The 19,731-nt window shown below is 60.8% G+C and overlaps 1 protein-coding gene across 1 annotated transcript; it reads right to left on the reverse strand.

Annotated features, from left to right (window-relative positions):
• Positions 1–4,436: 4,436 nt before the first annotated feature.
• Positions 4,437–6,419, reverse strand: LOC135282181 (WAP four-disulfide core domain protein 2-like). The gene is made up of 4 exons (XM_064391735.1): positions 6,264–6,419; positions 5,868–6,002; positions 4,705–4,860; positions 4,437–4,619 (listed from the first exon to the last, which is right to left on the reverse strand). The coding sequence occupies exons 1-3, from the start codon at positions 6,349–6,351 to the stop codon at positions 4,706–4,708; spliced, it is 378 nt and encodes a 125-aa protein (XP_064247805.1). The 5' UTR covers positions 6,352–6,419; the 3' UTR covers positions 4,437–4,619; position 4,705.
• Positions 6,420–19,731: the final 13,312 nt, after the last annotated feature.

The raw sequence follows: 19,731 nt of genomic DNA on the forward strand, positions 1-19,731 counted from the left end.
GTTGGGCTGCCTGCTGTGGCAGCTGGTTGTGCTGTGGGCAGGAGGGGCAGGAGGAGGGGCAGTTCCCAGAACCCGCCGGCGCCCCGCCAGCCATCCCGCTTATCTCTGCCCAAGCCCTGCTTTGGGGTCATGGTGACCTGTGGGGCTGGGAAGGCCAGATGGGGTCAGGCACTTCTGCCCCTCATGTTGCACCACCCCATCCTTGCTGGAGCTGGCTGCCATTCCCTCTCTGGGTTTCCTTCCAGCCCCATTCGCCCCTCTGCTCGCTGGAGTGGGGGGTGTGGACAGACCCCCTGGCTTGGTGCTGGCATGGATGTGGGAGCAGCACGGGGGGTTCTGACAGCTCTACTGCCGTGGTGCTGCTCCTCAGCCTAGTGCAGCCTCCATGCATGGGACTGCTTGGGATCCAGCACCACGAGTGAGCAGGTCCTGCCATGGCCCCTGGCACATGGGTGATGCTCCCTGCCCCCTTCCTTGTCTAGGTGCTCCATCTGGCCTGACCCGTGACTGCTTTTCCCACCAGGTTTTGACACTCTGGGATGCAAAGGAATCTGGCACAAGGAATCTGAGAGAACTGGTTTTCCAGTCCGTGAGTGCTGAGGGGACATCATGCAGCCCCCAGGCCCAGCAGGGTGGTTACCATGGAACAATGATGGCCGGAAATCACCCACATGGAAATGGGACCATCTCCCTGCCCCCGGGCAGTGCCTGCATGCAGGGATGGCTGCCTGCACCTCCCTGTCTGCAACAGCCCGGGCTGCCAGAGCCTCTAGGAACCAGAGCACAGACCAGGGATGGTGCCCGGAGCAGAGGTGCCTGTGGGATGGTTTATTCTGTCTCAGTGCTGTGGGGCAGAGGTGCCATTGTGGATGCAGGGTTTTGCCTCATGCAGGGTCGTTAGGAATCTTGGCCACGGAGAGTGCAGGCAGCTTGCAGCCCTTGCTGGCACGGCTGGGTGTGCCAGGGACCCAGACCAGGAGCATGGAGTCAATGCTGGTGCCATCCTGCCTCCACAGGGTCCAGCACAGGGAGAGGTGTGGGGTGCACCAGCACCTCTGCTCAGCCCATGGGTGCAATGGCAGTGGGGTGGAGGATGACCCTGAAATGGCAGCTCCTGGTGCAGCCCTTCCTGGCCATGGCTACGCTGTACCTGGAGGAGGCAAGTGAGGTGGTCAGTGAGGATGCCTCAGTGCTCCTTCTCTGAGGGATGGGGGGCCCTGTGGTGCTCCTGCCCTGGCCCCCCTCTGTCCCCTCCAGGCTGGACCCAGGAGGCAGCAGGCTGGAGGGGACTGTACCCCACAGTGGGTGGACACAGCCCTGCAGGCAGCACTTCTGGCCAAGGGGACAGTCCCTGTCCTGCAGGCACAGGAGGAGGCACTTGTCTGCCCGATCACACTCTGCTGCAGGGGGACAGAGACCTGGCCATGCTGGCACATGGGGAGAGAGAAAGGGGTGAGGGGCTCAGGGCACCCCTCCAGGGTGGGGAGCTGCCCTGCCTGCAGGCGTGAGCTCCTCACTGAGCTCCTGCCCCACTGAGAGCAGCTCAGTCCCCAGCTTCCCATTGCCCCCCAGAGGGTCACGGTGACAGGTGGGGAGGGGGCACAGGGGTCTTGTCCCCACAGGGTGCCGATGGTTTACCCGTGGTGGGTGGTTTGCAGATGTGGCCACAGCCAGTGGTGCAGCACTTGTCGTCCCCAGCACAGTCACCGTCGGTGTCACACAGCTCCAGACAGGGCCCCAAGGAGCCCCGCAGCACCACGGGGCACAGGCCAGGCTTTGCTGTGGCATGGTGGCTCCCTGGTGACAGGAAAGAGTGCAGCTGTGCCGGGATGCTGTCCCCAGTCCCGCTCCTGGCGCAGCCTCAGTCTCCATCCTGTCCCTGTCCTGTGCCTCCATCTTCCTTCCCCAAGCCCCATGATGGCCTCAGTCACCAGCCTCACACCACACCAGTCTGACCCAGTGAGACCAGTCACAGCTCAGGACGGGATGCCAGCTGGTAGCTGGGGTGGTGAAGGACAACCCTTGCTCTGGTTGCAGTCTGAGGGGGTGCAGGAGGGAGGGTCAGGAGGGGGTTCAGCCTTTCACACGCTCAGAGCCATCTCCCACCCATCACAGAGGAGCTGGGGATCCCTTCCCACAGCACCCTGCAGGCCAGCTCTGAGGGCTGGGGCTGTGCCCAGGGCAGGCGTGTGGCACCGGGAGCCACAGCCAGTGGCACACACTCCCTGGGGCCTGGCTGGATGCCACCAGCTGCACACTTGGCCGGGCACAGCCGCTGTGCCCTGTCCACAGCAGGGCTGGCACACGCTGGGCTCTGCCAGGGCGCAGCATCAGTGCAGGGGTGGGCTGGAGCTGGGGATCAGAGAGGCTGGCAGGGCTGTACCTGTGTCTGGAGGGGTGCAGGCCAGCCCACAGCCAGAGAAGCAGCACTTGTGCTCCCCAGGGCAGTCCCGGTCATCGGTGCAGCGGTTGGGGCAGGCAGCAGCTCTCCCCTGGGCACGCTTCCGTGGGCAGAACCCAGGTTTGGCTGCAGGGAAGGCTCAGGGTTTGGCCTGCAGCCAGCCTGGCCCCACTGCCCACGACCCCCCTACAGTGTGATGGGGGCTGCAGACCCCTGGGGCTGCCCCAGGGCACCCTCAGCCTGGCATGGGGGTCTCCAGGCACCTCACCTGGCTCAGCAAGCACGCAGCGGGTGCAGCAGCCGCGGGTGCAGCACTTCTCTCCCACGTGGCATGCGGTGTCGTTGTGACATCTTGTCCCACAGCTTGGCCCGACGGCACTGCCAGCACGGGGGCAGTAGCCCGGGCTCTCTGCAGAGGGAGATGCTCCATGCAGCCGTGTCTCAGGGAGCAGGGACACCCCCTCCAGGGGCACCCACACAGGCACCAGCCCACATCCCACCCATCGCCCGACCCTCGTGCTGGCAGCCCTTGGAGTGAGCAGCAGTACCTGTGGTGGGCAGGAGGCAGCTCCAGACCTTCCCGATCTGGCAGCACTTCTCAGCAGCAGGGCAGCCGTGGTCGGAGAGGCAGTACAGTCTGGGGGGCCAAGGGGCCCCGCTCGCCCCTGCCGGGCACTCACCCATTTTGGGGGGGGCAGGAGGGGCAGTGGGGCTCCGGTGCCCCTGCAGGGCCCCGTGTGGGGACGCAGTGAGGCTGAGGGCAGTGCCCTGCTCCCTGGGGCTGTGCTGCTGGGCCAGGGTGGGCAGTGCCAGGAGCACCAGAAGAAGGGTGCAGTGGCCCAGCATTGCGCTGCAGTCCATGTGCTTTTGGGCAACGGGCTGGGATTTAAACCCTGCTGGAGCGGGGGCTGGCCGAGCCAAGCTGCTCCTTCTCATGGCAGCACAGTTCCGGGACTGTGGGAGTGCTGGGCATGAACAATTCAGCTTGGGGGAGACTCCTGGGGCAGTGCTGGGCTTGTGACCCATGGCTGACACATCCACAGCTCCCTTTCCAGGTCACTGGTGACCTGGGAGCAGCTGTGCCAAGGGCTGAGCAGCACTGAGAGCCACACCATTGTGAGCATGGGTGGGACACAGGAGCAGTGTCCTGTCCCAGTCTCCAGTGTCCACTGGATCCCTCCTGGCACATGTGGAGCAGGGAGAGCTGCTGTGGAGCTGTGGTGAGGGCACAGCCTGCACCTGCACTGCACAGAGAGAAGGGGAACCAGCACCAGACTCTGGGCAAAGCTGGGCAAGGTGTGGGGTCACTCAGTCCCAGGGGACGGCTCTGCCAAGGGCAGGGGCTCTTGGGGTGCCAGCCTCTCCCAGGCAGGAGGGGCATGCTCTGATCCCAGGAGTGGGGAGCAGGAGCAGGCAGGTACAGAAGAACAGGGCCCCTGGAGACCTGTGGAGAGCAGGAAGTGCCAGGGGAAAGCGGGACAGGAGCAGGAGCCCAGATCTGAGCAAGTGTGGAGGGTTGTGGCAGGGCAGGCATGGGACCGGGGCATGTGGGTTGCACTGCTGAAAACTCCTTCAGGCTTCTGCTGTGGGCAAGGTGCCATGGCCAGGCTGGGAGGGCAGAGGTAAGGAGGAGTCTGGGTGATGCTGGTGTACCAGCACACACTGCAGCCTGTTTGTGCCCTGGCCACTGCAGAGCAGGGAGCAGAGAGCACCTCTGCTCTGATGGCACAGACACAGCTGCACCCTGACAGTGCTCTGAGCATGCTGCAGGACCCAAGGTGCAGGAGCCAGTGTGCAGGGACAACTGGGGCCATGGACCCGTGGGACAGCCCCTGGCAGGGCACACGAACCTTGGGGGCATGACAGAGTCAGTTAATGCTGCTGCTTGTGTGAAGCCCTTCCAGGCATCCCTGGCATGGGAGGGAGGGCAGCCATGGCTTGTGATGAAGAGGTGGCCACGGTGTGGGATGGAGAGGTGGGCACAGCAGGGAACAAAGAGGGGGCCATGGTGTGGGACAGAGGCAGCCACAGCATGTCAGGGAGAAGCTGCTTTATTGGTGAGAGTGCAGGGGTCTTGCCCTGAGCAGAGAACCCCAGGGAGAAAACTGAGGCTGAAGGCTCCAAGGCAGGGGGATGGTGCAGGGCCACGGCCAGGGCAGGAGGGACGGGCATCGGGCAGCAGCTTCCCTGTGGCTGGGCTGGCAGGAGGCGGCTGCATCTGCAAAGGAGCAGAGGCTGTGAGCAGGATGGGTGCACAGGCACCGTGCTGTGGGATCCCTGGGGCTGGAATGCACCCAACTGACCTCAGTGGAGGATAGGTGTCACACAGGAGACCTTGCCACAGCCGTTCCTGCAACACTTCTGGATCCCGGAGCAGTTGGCATCGGTCTTGCACTGGTTGGTGCAGACGCCCAGCATGGGGATGCCCGGGTTGACGGGTGGGCAGGTGCCAGGCTTCTCTGAAAGGCAAAGGAACATGGCTGAGACCTGCTGGCCCTGGCATGGGGGCAGGGCCTACCCTGCAGCTCCCAAAGCTGTGGGCATGGCCCTGGCCCCTATCTGCCATGGAAGAGGGACCACCACGGTACCCAGCATTTCCCCCATCCCATAGATCTGCTTGTTGGCACTCCTTGCCAGCTGGACCTGATGGGGACACGTCAGGGAGACCACACGGCACACTGGTCCCCAACAGTCCCTATGCCCAGTGCTGCCTCTCAGGGACACAGGGCTGGCACAGATGCACAGCTGCAGCATGCAGACCTGACGCAGGCCTTGTCCTCTACAACTGCCATGGATGGCCCAGACTGTGTGTTCACAGCATGGGGACACAGCCTAGGCCTCAGCCAGGATCACGGGCCCCCCAAAGAGCCTTTGCCCAGCAGTGTGGGGCTCCTGCCCCGCTGCCTGCCACTGGCACTGAGCTCTGGCTCTGCACCATGCAGCTCCCCACCGTGGTGCAGCCAAGCCAGCACTGTCCTGCAGGCAGCCATGGAGGCACTGGAGCCGCCAGGTCACATCCATCTGTCTGCAGCTGTGGATTCCAGCTCCTGCACCCATCTCCTTGGGTTGCTGTCCAGAAGGACTGTTGTGATGAGCAACAGAACCGTGCCCCCACATCCTGGGCTGGCAGCTGCCCACAAGGCTGAGCACGCAACAAGGGCTGCAACAGGGAGTGGCGCAGCCCCCACCCTCCACCCAAGCCCCAGCATCATTTCGGGGTGTCCACTCAGCCCCTGCATCGCTGAGAGGATGAAGGGGTGAGCGTGGCCCAGCAGGAGCACACGCCGAGCCTGCTGGGCTTCCATGCAGCCCCCAGTCCCTGTCCTGCAGCTGAGCACACACCGGGCACCGAGGCCCGTGGCCAGCACTGTGCCCGGAGCACCCGCGCTGCCGGCAGGGACGGGCTGCTGGCTGGTGGCAGCGGCAGCAGGGCCGGGAGCAGGCCAGGAGCAGGAGGGAGTGTTACCGTCAGGCTTCTGGCAGGCCTTGCCGCAGGCTGCCGGGCAGCACTTGAGGGTGCTCTCGCAGTCGCCATCGGACTGGCACCCCACTGTGCAGTTCACGGCATCCGTCGCCGGGCTGGGGCACACGCCGGCTTTCGCTGCAAGGCAAAGGTGGGGCCGTGGGCAGCAGCGGGGCGGCGGGCGCGGGCAGGGCGGGCGCTGCCTCCCTTCCCGGGAGATGCTGCCCCGGCCCCGGGGCTGGGTCCAGGGATGCTGCCGAGCCCAGGCGCGCCGGGCACGGGCCGGTGCTCGCCCCGGCCCCCACGCCGCCCGCCCTGGGGCTGGGAGGGAGGGAGGGATGCTGGCCGCTCGCCGGGCGTGCCGTGACGAGCCGTGCCGGGCCACGCGCTCATACTCACTGGTGTCATTCTGGGCGGATGCTGCCGGCAGCTCTGCCCAGAGAGCCAGGAGCCCCGCCAAGATGAGGACGCTGCGGGCCGTGGGCATGGTGCAGGAACCGGCTGCGCTGTGGCCGCCCGGCCGGCCTTTAAGCTGCTCTCCAGGTGGGGCTCGGCCTTCCGGGTGGCTCCCAAGGGCCGGGCAGGGCCAGGCTCCCCCTTCGCGCTTGCACAACCCGAGTATCAGGTATCTGCTGCTGCTGGCTGCCGACCAGGGAGGGGGAGCCTCGAGGTGACTGGGCGGCCATGCTGAGAACTCGCCGGGCAGGAACAGCAGCCAGGCACCCCTGGCCACGGCCCCCGCTCGCCGGACCCCGGACAGCCCCGCACTGAGCCCTGCGTGGCCATCGGCCCTGGGGATGCAGTGGTACCGCTCCGTAGGAGTGCACCCGTTCAGACTCAGCCTGCATGCACCACAGCGTGAGCTTGAATGCAGCCCCCGGGCTGGGTCGCTGATGCCCCGAGGCCAGGAGGAGCCGGCAATGCACACAGGGTTGTGGCTCAGCTCCACTGCTGCTCAGCCAGCTCCTGCGCCTGTTGCAGCCACCGTTCTCCTCCAGCTCTTGCTCCTCAAGTGAAGGGTGCTCCAGGCTGCCTGTGCCTTGGGCAGCTGCCTGCCCTGGGGCTGCCCTGCGCCTTCCCACAGCCATGGGAGCTCCTGCCCAGCCACAGCCCTGTCCCACGGACCCTCGCAGCCTCCCACAGCACTGGGGATGCCGATGGACCGTCCGACCACCATTTGTGCAAGTGGCTGCCAGGGAGTGTCACTGACATGCACCCCCAGTGCTCCAGAGCGTGCTGGGACTGGGGCTGTCCGACCCCAGTCCCTTTGGCCTGTCCGGGACACCCTTCCCATGGCACATCTGGTGGGTCAGGACACTTCACTGTCCCTGGCAAGTGGCTCGCCCACCTGGCATGGCTGCCCTGCTGACATCAGCATTTGCCACTCTGCCAGCACCTATCCTCCTGCAGGAGGATGAAACCTGCCCTGATCCTGGTGATGTGCTCTTGCTGCTGGTGCAGGCAGCCCCAGCTTCAGGCATCTTGCAAACTCGCATGGGCCAAGGGTGCACGGGGCCAGGACATGATCCCTGCCTGAGTCACGAGTTGGCGGCTGCTCTGCCGGGGTCGGTCTCCAGGTAATTTAACCCCACAGTCAACAATGTGGCACGGCGGAGTGGCAGTAAATCAGTAACTGTTTGCCTTTGCCTGTGGTCCCCTCCCTGCCGGGTGTTTATGCAGGAACAGGAGCCGGCGCTCAGCCGCCTGCCCCACTGCCGCACCTCATGTCAGCGCTGACGGCAGTGGGAGTGACACACGGGCAGTGCCTGGGGTGGCAGGAGATCATCAAGGCAGCCGCTTTCCCTGTGCCCTCACAGATGGGCACCTGCTGAGGAGCTGCAGGGACCTGGCCACACTCAGGCTGGCTGGGATGCTCCCACAGCAGGCCTGGGGCCAACATCGGGATGCCAGGAATGAAAACAACCATCTTGCAGCCCAGTGGCCCCTGCACCAGAGCCAGAGCACAGTGCTGTGTCAGCCAGGGGGGGATAACGGCTGGCAGGTGGGCACACTGCCCACCAGGATGGAGAGGAGGGACCTGCACCATCCCTACCTGTGCTGCACAGGGACAGAGCCCACCTGGCCCCAGCAGCAGCTTCTCTAGAGCAGCAGCACTGCTGCCAGTCCCACACTGCCCACGCAGGGTCAGTGTGTCCCACTGTGACTTGGCTGTGGCCCTGTGCTGGTGCTGTCTGTGAGCATTATTGCCCTGATCTGACCCTGTGACTACTCTGCCCTAGCATAGGGTGACCCCAGCGTGGGGTGACCTTGGCGCTGGCAGTGAGCAGCCAGCACTGGGAGGCTCTGAGGGAGGATGCCAGCACAAGAGCAGCTGGGTGACAACACATGGGAGCTCAGAAAGAGAAGGTTTATGGAAGGAGACGAGGGGAAAACCACAGGGGAAACAGAGCTGGCGGGAGCAGTGTGGGCACCAGTGGTTTTGCCCACAGTTGTGCCTCAGCTCCAAGGTGCCTAGCTGGTTGCTGAGGGGACAATCCAGCTGGAACTGCCCCCAGCCAGCTGGAGCAAGCTGGCAGCAGAGCCAGCAGCTCCAGCCCACGCAGTTGGCGTCGCCTTCTGGGAGACAGGAATGCTCTGGCTCCTGTCCCCAGTGTATGGCATCCAGGATATTGGTGTCCCCACCCTGGCTCTGCCAGGTGCTTCTTCAGCAGAGGCTGAGGATGGCTGTGGGCAGCACAGGGGTCTGCCAGCTGTCCCCATGGCCAGGGAGGATCCTGGCTGAGCACATGGGGTCAGCAGCCTCAAGCGAGACCCCAAAGGCTCGTCTCTGCTGCATCCCTCGGGAGCTGTGCCCACCACCAGAGCCTGGTCACGGTGGCTGCGCCCAAGCCTCGCGGGTGACCGTGGCTGCTCCATGGCAGCAGGGAAGTGCTGCAGTCACATCACCTGACTGCTGGGGGAACGTGGTCAATGATTAAAAGGGGCACATTGAGGTGACCCCGAGCAGTGAGCCAGCCTCCCACTGCTGGCACAGAGAAGGGATAGCAAGCACAGGGATACAGAGGGACACCCCATCCTCTGGAGACGCTGGGCCCCTCAGTTGGCAGCACAGGGTCCCCACACCATGGGCACAGACTGGTGCATGGCCCCTCAGGTCCAGCTGTGCACCTGCTGAGGGCCCCTGCCACATCCTGCCCCATCCTGCCACAGCAGAGCCCCCCTGCCCACGCTGCCCCTGCGGCGCAGACCTCGGTGGCCCTGCTGGCACGGCCACAGCTTCAGTGGTGTGTGGATGCTCCAAGCTTGGCATGTTCCTGGCTCTGGGATTGCTCCTACCTGCTCGTTCCATGTGGGACCCTGCCCCAGTCAGCCCCGCAGTGCTCCAGGGGCCAGCACAAGGCATCCACCCCAAGCCTCCCCGCACTCACCTTTGTCCCCAGTAGTTGTAGGGGCTGCCTGCAGCTGGGCACACAGGGCCAGGATGCCCAGGAGCAAAATGATGGTGGTCTTCATGTTGGTGAATGCCAAAGGTATGGATGAGGAGCGCAGGTTGGCGGGGTTTATATCTGTGTGGGGCTGGGGAGGGGCCGTGCACACAACCTTCGTGTGCCAAAACACTCAGTGCTGCTGCGTGTCACAGTTGTGCCCGAGGCAATGACGGCCTGAGAAATGATTTACCTAGCCTTGTCCAGACCTGGCAACCTGGCTGCAGCAGGGGAAGGGACCCTCAGCACTCTCATGGGGAAAGGGAGATGAGGCCATGGGCTGGGGTCACCCTACAGCCATGGGGAGCCCAGAACTACCCAGCTGTGACAAGTGATTAGATGAATTTGTGGGACAGGAACCCAGAGGGGGCTGCTCAGGAAGATGTTCCCCTGGGGGCTGCTGTCCTGGCACTGTGTCACTGGGGTTACAGGGCTGTGGGTCTGCTGGTCTGTGCCCATCCCAGAGACCCAGCACCCGCCTGTCCCAGTCCTGGCCTGGTGCCTACGTCATGCCACGTCTGCTGGTGGAGCCTCAGGGGACAACGGGCTGGGTCCCCGCGGGCAAGCATGGCCTCAGGGGAGCAGAGCGTGGGAAGCCTCCAAGAGACACAAGGCTGGGTGCACCCGTTGCTGAGCACCATTCCTCCGTGGGGACAGGCTGGTGGCTCAGTGCCGACATGTCACTGGCTGCAGACATGTCCCAGCAGATGGGTGCTGTGCCGGGGTCAGCACAGGGCTGCCTCTCACCTCCCCATGCTCCCAGACTGGTGAGAGGTGACCCTGGGATGCCCAGGGTCAAAGGTGTGGGAGGTCACAGGGAGCCCAACTGAGCGTGTGAAGGGTGACCACGCCAAGGGTGAGGTGTGCTCCCTGCTCTTGGGGACCCTGCTGTGCTGCCACTGCCGTGTCTGAGACCCTGCCAAGCAGGACCTCTGCTTCCTGCATCTCATTCCATGCAGACAGGGGCATGGTCAAGGGACTGCAGCCCTGCCAGGGGGCTGTTCTGTGGCTCCTCTCATTGCTGAGCTGTGGCCATGCAGGCACAGCTCTCTGTGCCTCACTGAATGGCAAAAGGCACCTGCAGGTGCTGCTGGAAATTGGGCAGAGGCAGCCTGACTTGGGGGACAGGGCAGGGGACTGGCAGGGCTGCAGCAAAGCACAGGGGACAGCCAGGGCTACAGTGGGTCGAGAGGGACAGAACCAGGCTTTTTGAGGGGCTGTAGGAAGAGACTTTGTCCCATGCTGGAGCTGGAGAACGGCCGCAGCTGGGGTCCCAGTGTGTGGGGGGACACCAGGGACACACCCTGCCTGGGAAGCTGTGACAAGGCCAGCCTGCCAGGATGCAGGCATCTGTGCTGAAGCTAATGTGACCTCTGTGACCTCATCCAGGGTTTTACAGCTCAACGATCATACTTTCCCACTTGGAAATTCCTGTGTGCGTCATCCTTGTTCCGAGCAGCCAAATGCATTTGTTGCTGGCAGAACTCTGTGTCTAAATCAAAAGGAAACATGAGCAGGAACCAGGGGCTTTGAGAGCAGCTTGGTCACGTGCATGGGGACCCTTTGGGTGACACCTTTTCCCCAAAGGGGCATATGCCACAGTGCAGTGGTGGCGATGTGGGGGTCACCTGCCTCTCCCGAGCAGCCCTGGCCCTTTGGCTGGTGCTGGCGACCCTGGGCTCGGGGGGGCCTTGCACTCTTCTGTGCCCGATGCGTGTCACGGCGTGGAGCGGCATCGGCGATGGCCCGTGCCACTCGCGCGGCACATGGCAGCGTGAGCCTGGCGTGCCGGGCTGGGGGGCATGGACCCCCGGTCTGGGCAGCCCCCTCCCCACCTGCACCCATCGCGTCCCGGCGCCGATCCCTGGCGATGGCCGGCAGAGGAGGCTGTTGCTCCGCCGGAGCGGAGCGGGCTCTGCCGGGCTCCGGCAGCGCCGCCCGTGCCCGTCCCCGGGGTGACCCAGCCTGAGAACAATGTGGAGCTGCTGGAGCGGGTCCAGAGAAGGCCACGGAGATGCTCCGAGGGCTGGAGCACCTCTGCTCTGCAGCCAGGCTGGGAGAGCTGGGAATGTTCAGCTTGGAGAAGAGAAGGATCTGTGGAGATCTTGTGGCACCTACCAGTGCCTAGAAAGGCCCCAAGGGAGCTGGAGAGGGACTTTGGACAAGGGCATGGAGAGACAGAACAAGATGGAATTACTTCCCACTGACAGGGGACGGGGTTAGATTAGAGATTAGGAAGGAATTTTTCCCTGTGAGGGCAGTGAGGAACTGGAACAGGCTGTCCAGAGAAGCTGTGGCTGCCTCATCCCTGGAAGTGTTCAAGGCCAAGCTGGATATGGGTTGGAGCAGCACGGTCCAGTGGAGTGTCCCTGCCCCGTGCTCTAGGACTGCTTGGCCCCGAGCTGGCACCGTGGCTGCTCTGGGTGCTGGCATGAAAGTTCCTGTATGTGGGAGCCAGGGGGCTGGCACCTCATCCCCAGCACACTGTTCCTAGAGTCTGGAGCAGTGTGTTCCTGGAGCTGGGGGAGCTCAGGGACATCAGGCAGGCCCACAGGTGTCCCCCAGCTCAGGGTGAGGAGGGTGCCCAGCACAGGCAGGGTACTGCCCGCTGCAGCCCCGCTCAGCCCTGCCTTGAGCTGTCCCTCAGTCTGGGGGTTCAACAGCCCTGGCTGCCGGAACACTCGCAGCGACTGCGCTCAATAGCAGCTCTAATAGCCCCTATCCATAATGCAGGGAAGCCCAGACAAGCTGCAAGGGTCTAGGCTGGGCTGGTGCTGGCTGCTCACGGCTCTGTGCCACGCGTGGCACCCGGCTGGTGGCACGGGCACGCGCGGTGCCCGGCTGGCGGGCGGGAAGGCGGCCTCCCAAAATGGGGATTTTATTACAGCCATACATCACGGCGGCGGCCTGATGCGGGCGGACGGCGGTGATTTTTCTTCATGGTTTACAGACAAATGAGGGGAAGGAAAATTGATGTGAACTTTGCTATAGCGAGAGGTCGGGCCCGGGCAGGGAGCTGGTTATGGATGAGGCAGGGACTGCTGGGGCTGCCTGTCCCTGGGGCCCCTGCTCCAGGCTGGATGGATGGGAGCACTGGCAGCAACAGCACTGGGAGCTTTGTGTCCAGCATGGAGACCGTGCTGCTGCTCCGGGGGGTTGGAAGAACAGGGATTCCCATCCCTGTGGAGGGATGCCTGGAGGGATGCTCTGCTGCTCAGGGGAAGCATGTGAGCAGAGTTATTAATTCCAGCATAGTTTGGCCATGCAGTGACAGGTGGGCTGCTGTCACTGGCTGCTGGTAAGACCTTGGCTGCTCTTACCACAATTAAAGTTGCCTCCAAATATCACAGTCCTGCCCAGTGTAAGATAACAGCTAATACCCTCCAACAGAAGTTATCAGCTTCTCCATATGGTCCATAAATATTAATACAATTCTAATTAGTTCCTTTAAATACATTGCCTAAATAAAATGGTTCCAGGACAATAAATCAGGAGCAGGTTGTCCACTCACCCTGCTCATGCCCATTGCACAGGGACTGATAAACCCCATGGTTTATCATTAACCCCTCCCCTTAGATCCTGGGAGAAGAGGGGCCCAGGTGCAGTGTCTGAGCAGGGAACACCCTGTAACCCTCTTCAGCAGTAATTCCTTGATGTATTTCTCCAGGTGCACCTGGTTTGCATTCCCAGTGATTTGCTCAATACCAGGACTGCCTGTGTCTCATCCTGGCAGACAGTGGCTCTGGACTGATGGCTGTATGTTGGTGTGCTCCTCTGGAAGGTCCGTTCCAGCTGCAGCAGTGCCACATGTCCCCTGGCACAAGGCAGTCCCTGACCCGTGATGCAGGAGGGTGCCTGGGGGGCTGCTGCTCTGTGCAGACCCTTGCCTTCACCCCCACATCTGATTATTTCCTCTCCTGGGAGGTGACAGAGGTGACCATCCTGCCCAGAGCTCTCCTGTGAGCTGGAGGAGATGGGATCCCCTCAGAGGTGCTGTGTGTGAGTGTGCACACAGGGTGACATTGCTCACAGGGGTGCAAGGGGCACAGAGTGCTGGCTGGGGCACAGGCATTAGGTCTGAGGGGAGCATGGCATCCGTCCTTCCAGCACTCTGGCTTTGGCAGTAGCGGAAAAGAACAAATACCAAACTCATTTGCTTGAGGAGGAATTAATACGGTGTGAAGCCTGTAGTGGATGATTTAGGAAGTGAATTTAAAATCTCAACACAAATAGATTTTTTTATAAGGTCAGAGGAAAGATTAAATGCTACAGACAAGCACAGCACTTGCCATTTCCAGCATCACTTTCACCATAAATATTTTGGGCTGGCGCTGTCCCTGCGCTGTCCACGTGGGTCTGAGGCTGCTCACCATGGCAGTGCTGGGTGAGCAGGGATGTCCCCAGGGAGGCCAGGATGCCTCACCATCCCCTTCCTTACCAGGTTGCTGCCAGCACATGGAAGCAGCCAGTGATGTTCCATGGTAAGAAGGAGAGGTGGTGTGTGGTGCTGGAGAAACCAGCTGTAACTGCCCCAGCTTGGGCAGGATCTGTTCCCAGACCCCTCCAGTATTCCTGCCAGTGGTGTAGGGGGAAGCCAAACTGTGGTGCTCACCCAGCATGGTGTGTGCCCATTGCCAGTTCCTGGCAACTCTTCCTGGTGCCTGGCAGCAACCAGGATTGATGGCAAGAGATTTGAAAGGCTCCAAATGTGGAGGTTATAGCACTGAGCCACCCCCATCCATCACTGGCCATTCATTACCAAGTAACACCCTGCACGCTGGGCTGATTTCACACCTTATCTGAACCCAGCAGCTGTGCCCTAAATCCTGAGTGCCGAGACTGTCTGGAGGAATTCGGCTGCCTGTGCTTAAAATTAGTGTTAGCATCTATCATTTCCCTACACCAAATGGCTTTTGTGTCGGCACTTGGCAGCGCTCATCTGTCACCAGGGCTCCAGGCTGCCCAGCACCATGCCCTCTCTGTCACTGTCACAGCACCCCTTGTTGGCAAAATGTCACCCAAAGAACAAGTGCAGCAGCTTGGCCTCTCCTGTCAGCTGGCCTGGTTGGCACTGCCAGCAGTGAGGGTGTCCTTTGTCCCCTTGGCATGGCAGGCACCAGCTCTGCTCTCCCTGTCCCTCCAGCCCTGCCACAGCCAGGCATCTGGCATGGGCACAGCCTGACACGTGTCCTCTGGCACTGTGGCTTGCTGCCTCAGATGCCAGCAGAGCCATGTGGCCGGGTGCCTGTGGCTGCAGTGCCCACAGCCATTCCTGGTGAGGTGAGTCGCTCCTGCCAGGCTGGTGCTGCCGGAGCTGTCGGCGTGATGAAAAGCCTCCCGCAGCAATGCAGATAACATACAAGCACAGGTCAGGCGAGGCCCCTGTAGCCCATCCATCAGGCGCAGCAGCTACAGGCGCTCCTGGTGCCACCATCTGATGCACGTTATCCGGCACAAATGTGTTTCTTCCCCCAAGGTTAAACGGATGAGTGAGGTTCAGGCGCTGACAGCTCCGCCTGCCCCGTGCCAGCGATAAACGAGCTGCAAGAACCAGAGGGAAAAAAAAAAGGTTTGTTTTCTGTCAAATGCTCCTTTTGATGGTGCTGGCACAATGATGGTGGCAGTGCTGAGACGAGTGTGAGGATGGGACCTGCTTGTGGTGTGGCTGCAGGGCAGCCAGCAATGGCACCGTCACAGCTGTGTTGGGTGATGGGCAAGAGCAAGGGCTTGGTGAGCTGCTGGAGTACTGAGTGTTGCTGGCAGCAGGAACTCAGTGTGCCCCCAGCGTCCTGTCAGGCCATGCTGGGACTGGCAGGGATTGGATGGGATGGTGGCGAGCCTGATCCTTCCCAGGGTGCCTGCCTGCCCTGGGTGCTGCCCCAGATAGAGTGCCAGGGGGGGATCCCCCACCCTTTGCAGCGTCCCTGCTAGGCTGCTGCTGCCCTGCTCAATGTCACACTCAGAGCCTGTCAACGTGAAAAAAGGTTTGCAGGCGATAAGCGATGGGGCTGCGGCCGCGCCGCGCCGCCCGCGCGTGATTTACTGCGGCGTCGCTAACGGAGCGCAGATTTTTCTTAATCTAAATTGAAAACTACTCAAGTAGAAAAATAATTTCATTGCTTCATCCTGAAGGGGCGGGGGAGAGGGAGGGGAAGAGCTGTGCCAGGGCAGGCAGGGCCACAGCTGCCTGCACCCCCTGCGCCACCATTCCCCACGGCCTTGGGCAGCTCCTGCACTGGGGACATGTGGCAGCTGCTCCAGCTCGGGCAGAAAAACTTGGTTGTGTGGGGAGGGGGCAGCTGCCAGGACTTAACTCTGGGGTGTCAGGGCACACCCAGTCCCCGCTGGGATGCAGCCCCCCAGTGCAGGTTGATGCTGGCACAGGTGGGGATGTGCAGCCTCACAGATAGATTGGTAATTTGGAGCACGAGTGAATTCTGGGAGCATTTGCTGAGCTGGATAATAACGTGCCCAGTGAGCTGCATCCCATGCATGCTGCCAAATTAAAGAAATTTTTTTCTCCTTTAATTTAAAAGTCACCGTTGGGAAATCTCCACTGGCCGCAGCAGTGATTTCCCCTAGGCTGCCTTTCTGGAGAAATCTTTAATTTTGATTGTCACACTTTGTGGAGTTTATCTCAGAAAAGTAGAGCCATAAATAAGGTGCTGCTTCAGCACCCAGGCTCAAACGGTACCAGGACAGTGAGTGGCATTGCCACAGGAGGGGAGCAGGGACTGCCTGACCACAAGCACCCTCTTCCCCTGCACCTTCCTCTTCCCTCCCCCTCCAGCCCCATCTACCCTCAGCGCAGTGCCTGGCTTCTCACAGCCTGATTTCACAGGTCAGCAACCTTTAATTACCCGGGCCTGTCCCCACCCCTCCCACCAAATGAATCGCAGGTTCATGAAAATCTCATTAACCACAATACCACAGCTGGGTTCCCGTGCTGGCACTGGAGCCCTCCGGCTCCTGCCGTGCTGTGGGCTCAGCCCGTGCCGTGCCCTGGCATCCAGCACACCACGGGACCCCAGCACCGAGCACGCAGGGGTCCTGGCCAGGAGCTGTGCCAGGCTCTCAGGGTGGGAAGGTGGCACTGCAGAGGAAGGGCACAGGCTGTGTTTTGCTCTGTGCTTACACCTTCACAGCCCCAGCTCAGCTGGTCACGGTGCTGTGGGGCTGGAATGGGTGTCATGGTCAGACTGGGGAGGTGGAAGCTCCCAGGGCTTCCCCAGCACCTCCAGGGAACAACAGACAGCCGTGATAAGGAGCCTGTCCTCTCCCTCCTGGGGCCTGGGGAGGACATTTCCCAGCAGCTTTTGAGCAATTAAGTAGTGGGAAGGGATTCAGGCAGCTCCCTTCAGCACGGAGCTGGCACAGCAGCGCCGGGTGAGCTCAGGAAAGGTTACACCATTTGCATTTTACCCTTCAGTAATTCCAACACTTACGGGTGCAATTAAGCAGCAGCCTGGTGTTATGAAGCTATCAGGGCGGAGAGACCTGAATCCCAAGGAACTCCGTGTGCGTGCCTGTCCCAGGCTGTCCCATCTGTCTGCGGTGACACTGCCACGGTGCCAGCGGGTCGCAGGGATGGGCTGTGATTCCAGCTGATGCCCATTGTTCCCTTCCCAGCACTCAGGTTCGACACTCTGGGAGGGTGAGCACAGGGAGGGGAGTGAGTGTTGGGATGGTGGAGCAGGTCCAGGCTTGTGCCATACTTGTCATTACAGCAAAGCACCTGATCTGCTGGTGCCCTCCAAAGAACAGCCCCTGGCCTGCTTTGTTTTGTGTGTGACCCCCTGATGGGGCAGGGCTGGATGGACCACGATGTCTGTCCCAGTGCCAGTGGCACATCTCACACATGGAATAGGGTCTCCTCAGTGTTTGGTGGCCCCTACCCCCTGTGGGAGGACAGGGGCTCTGTGGCCATTCTCCTTCCCTGCTTCCGTGGGACAGCAGGCTGGGAGAACTGCTGCCTTTCCCTTTAAGCATCATCCGAGCTTAATTCGATGGTTTTGAGTCCCGGCTCATGATTTCTGCAGCAATTTGGGCTGAGATTTCTCTCTTTCCCTCCATTATCCACTCTGATTAACTCAGCTGGCCCTGTCAGCTCCCATTCCGGCGCGGGAGCCCTGTGAGAGCCTGTTAAAATGCATGAGCCTGTGGCAGCCGCTCCGCTGCCCAGCCAGGCTGAACCGAGGCAGGGGGCTGCAGGCAGCAGGGCCGTGGGGAGCTGGGGGCTGTGGGGGTCCAGGGATGGGGTGCAGGTGCTGTGGGGGTCCCCCTCTGTCAGCATGGGGGTGTCCTGGCCAGAGCTGAGCTGGGGGGACCCTGTGGGGTGCAGGACGCAGTCACCCCCACATGCCAGGCTGAATCTTCCCCTATGCAAAGGCTCGTTTCCCATTCCAGCTCTGACTTGTTCCCTTTTTCTCATTTTAATAAAGACGAAAGCATCCGGAAACGTGGCTGCACCCGCCAAAGAGCGAGATCTGACATAATTAAAAAGTGGCTTCAATCAGGCTGTTTTCCTAATGGTTTGTCATATCAGCCCGCACGGCCCTGCACCCCCTGTGCTCCCAACCCCCTGAGGCATCATTTACATTTCTTAATAACCCCTCATTAATATTCATGACGTGGGGAGGGTAATAACGGCTGAGTGCACACCACTAATTCAATTTCAGCGAGCCTCAGTGTGTTTAGTTAATCACTGGGGGACCTGGGTTACTCAGTACAATTATTTATTCGGAATTAGATCTTGAGGCATCTGGGTTGAAACCTGAACTCGGAATAAAATTAAACCAGGATTCTCCTCCTCTCCTCCTCCTCCCATCCATGGTTCTGAGCATCCCCTGCAGCCCTGCTTTGCTGGGATGAGGATTAGTGTTTCCATGCTGAGACCATTGCAGAGGTTGGGGCTTCTCCTCATCTGCAGCTGCTGCTGGGTCCTGGCTCCTCTGTGCCCATGCAGGGAAAAGTGTCAGGAGAGACCTGGGGACATGGCCAGCCCCGAGGGTGGCACCCCATCCCCTGTGGCAGGTGGGTGCCTGGGAAGAGGAAGCCAGGAGTCCTTGTCCTCCTGACCAAGCCAAGTCCCAGGGTTTGCTCCAGCCTATCCAGAGCCTTCAGCCCCTCACCCAGCTTTGCTGCACATTCCACCCGGGAGAGGCTGCTGCCAGCCCCATGCAGCACCAGGGCAGCTGCTGTCTCCATCCTTCTTTGATTTCCTTGAGAGCTTTTTTAATACTTTGCCTTTGCTCCTGGTTTCGCTTTTTAATTCAGTGTTTTGTCCCTGTGCTCCAACTCACCTTATTGGATAAAAATTCTGTTATTGCATCCTGCCCCGTAGGACTGGATGAGAGTTGGGCTTCCCAGGCAGCAGTGCAGTGCCTCGGTTCCTCACATTCCTGCTTTTGTTTTTTGAGTGTTCCCCCTGGCCTTTCAGTCCTGTCAGGGAGGTGAGTTGAACATTTTCTATCCCTTTCTTTAACAAGAAGCTCGAGGCAAAGGTGCTGGCCTCGCTGTGCTCAGGTTGGGGCTCTTCTTGTCCCTGGTGGTTTTTGCCTTCCCCAGCTCCTCCCGAGCTGTTCACTCAGCGGAATGAGGTGGAGGGGAAGCCTCGGGGCAGGAGCAGCTCAGCATACTCCGTGTGTCTGTGGGTGCTCCGTGTGTCTGTTCTGTGTCTGTGCTACACCTGCCTGTTGTGCTTGTCCCTGCGTGGGGGTCGAGCTTCCCAGGAGCTGAATCCTGCTCCCAGTCTGTGCCAGTGCCCCTCCAGTGCCTGCAAATGTGGAGGTTTCACAGCTGGGGAATTATCTGAACACTCAATACCCCAAAGCCAGACGAGCTAATAATTATCTTCTATTTATCTCATCTTTAACATGCAGATTTGTTGAGTTAATTTTGCCATGACCAATCTCCTATATTTTCTTGAAACAATGGGGGATGTGAGGGACTCCTTCAAAAACATTATATATTTTTTTAATTTTCTGTGATTTCTCAAACCAGCCTCCTGCTGAGATAACTGCGCAATAGCTGTGATCATTATGAAAAATTATTTTAGCTCAAAACTCTTTTTTTTAAAGCATAGTCGAAATAAATTCAGTACGATTTCGGCCGAGTTGACTCTCTCCTAATTATTCTTATTTGTTAAATTGAGAAATGCCTCGGTCTGCCTGGGGTTCTGCATCTTGTGGAATTACAGAGCCGTTTGTCAGCACTCAGCAAGCAGCGGGGCCGTCACGGCGCTGCTGCCGCGCTCGGTGCCCGGTTACTGGCGCGTGTTCAAGGTGACAGCGCTTAATGACGCCGGGAATAAACAGAAATGTGTTGTCAATATCGCTGCCGGCAGCCGCCCGCGTTCCGAGCAGGCAGCGCCCTGGGGAGGTTGTGGACAGAGCGTGTCACGGGAAATGGCCGATGCCCGC

This window comes from Passer domesticus, chromosome 16, assembly GCF_036417665.1.
Source record: "Passer domesticus isolate bPasDom1 chromosome 16, bPasDom1.hap1, whole genome shotgun sequence".
NCBI classification, from domain to species: Eukaryota; Metazoa; Chordata; class Aves; order Passeriformes; family Passeridae; genus Passer; species Passer domesticus.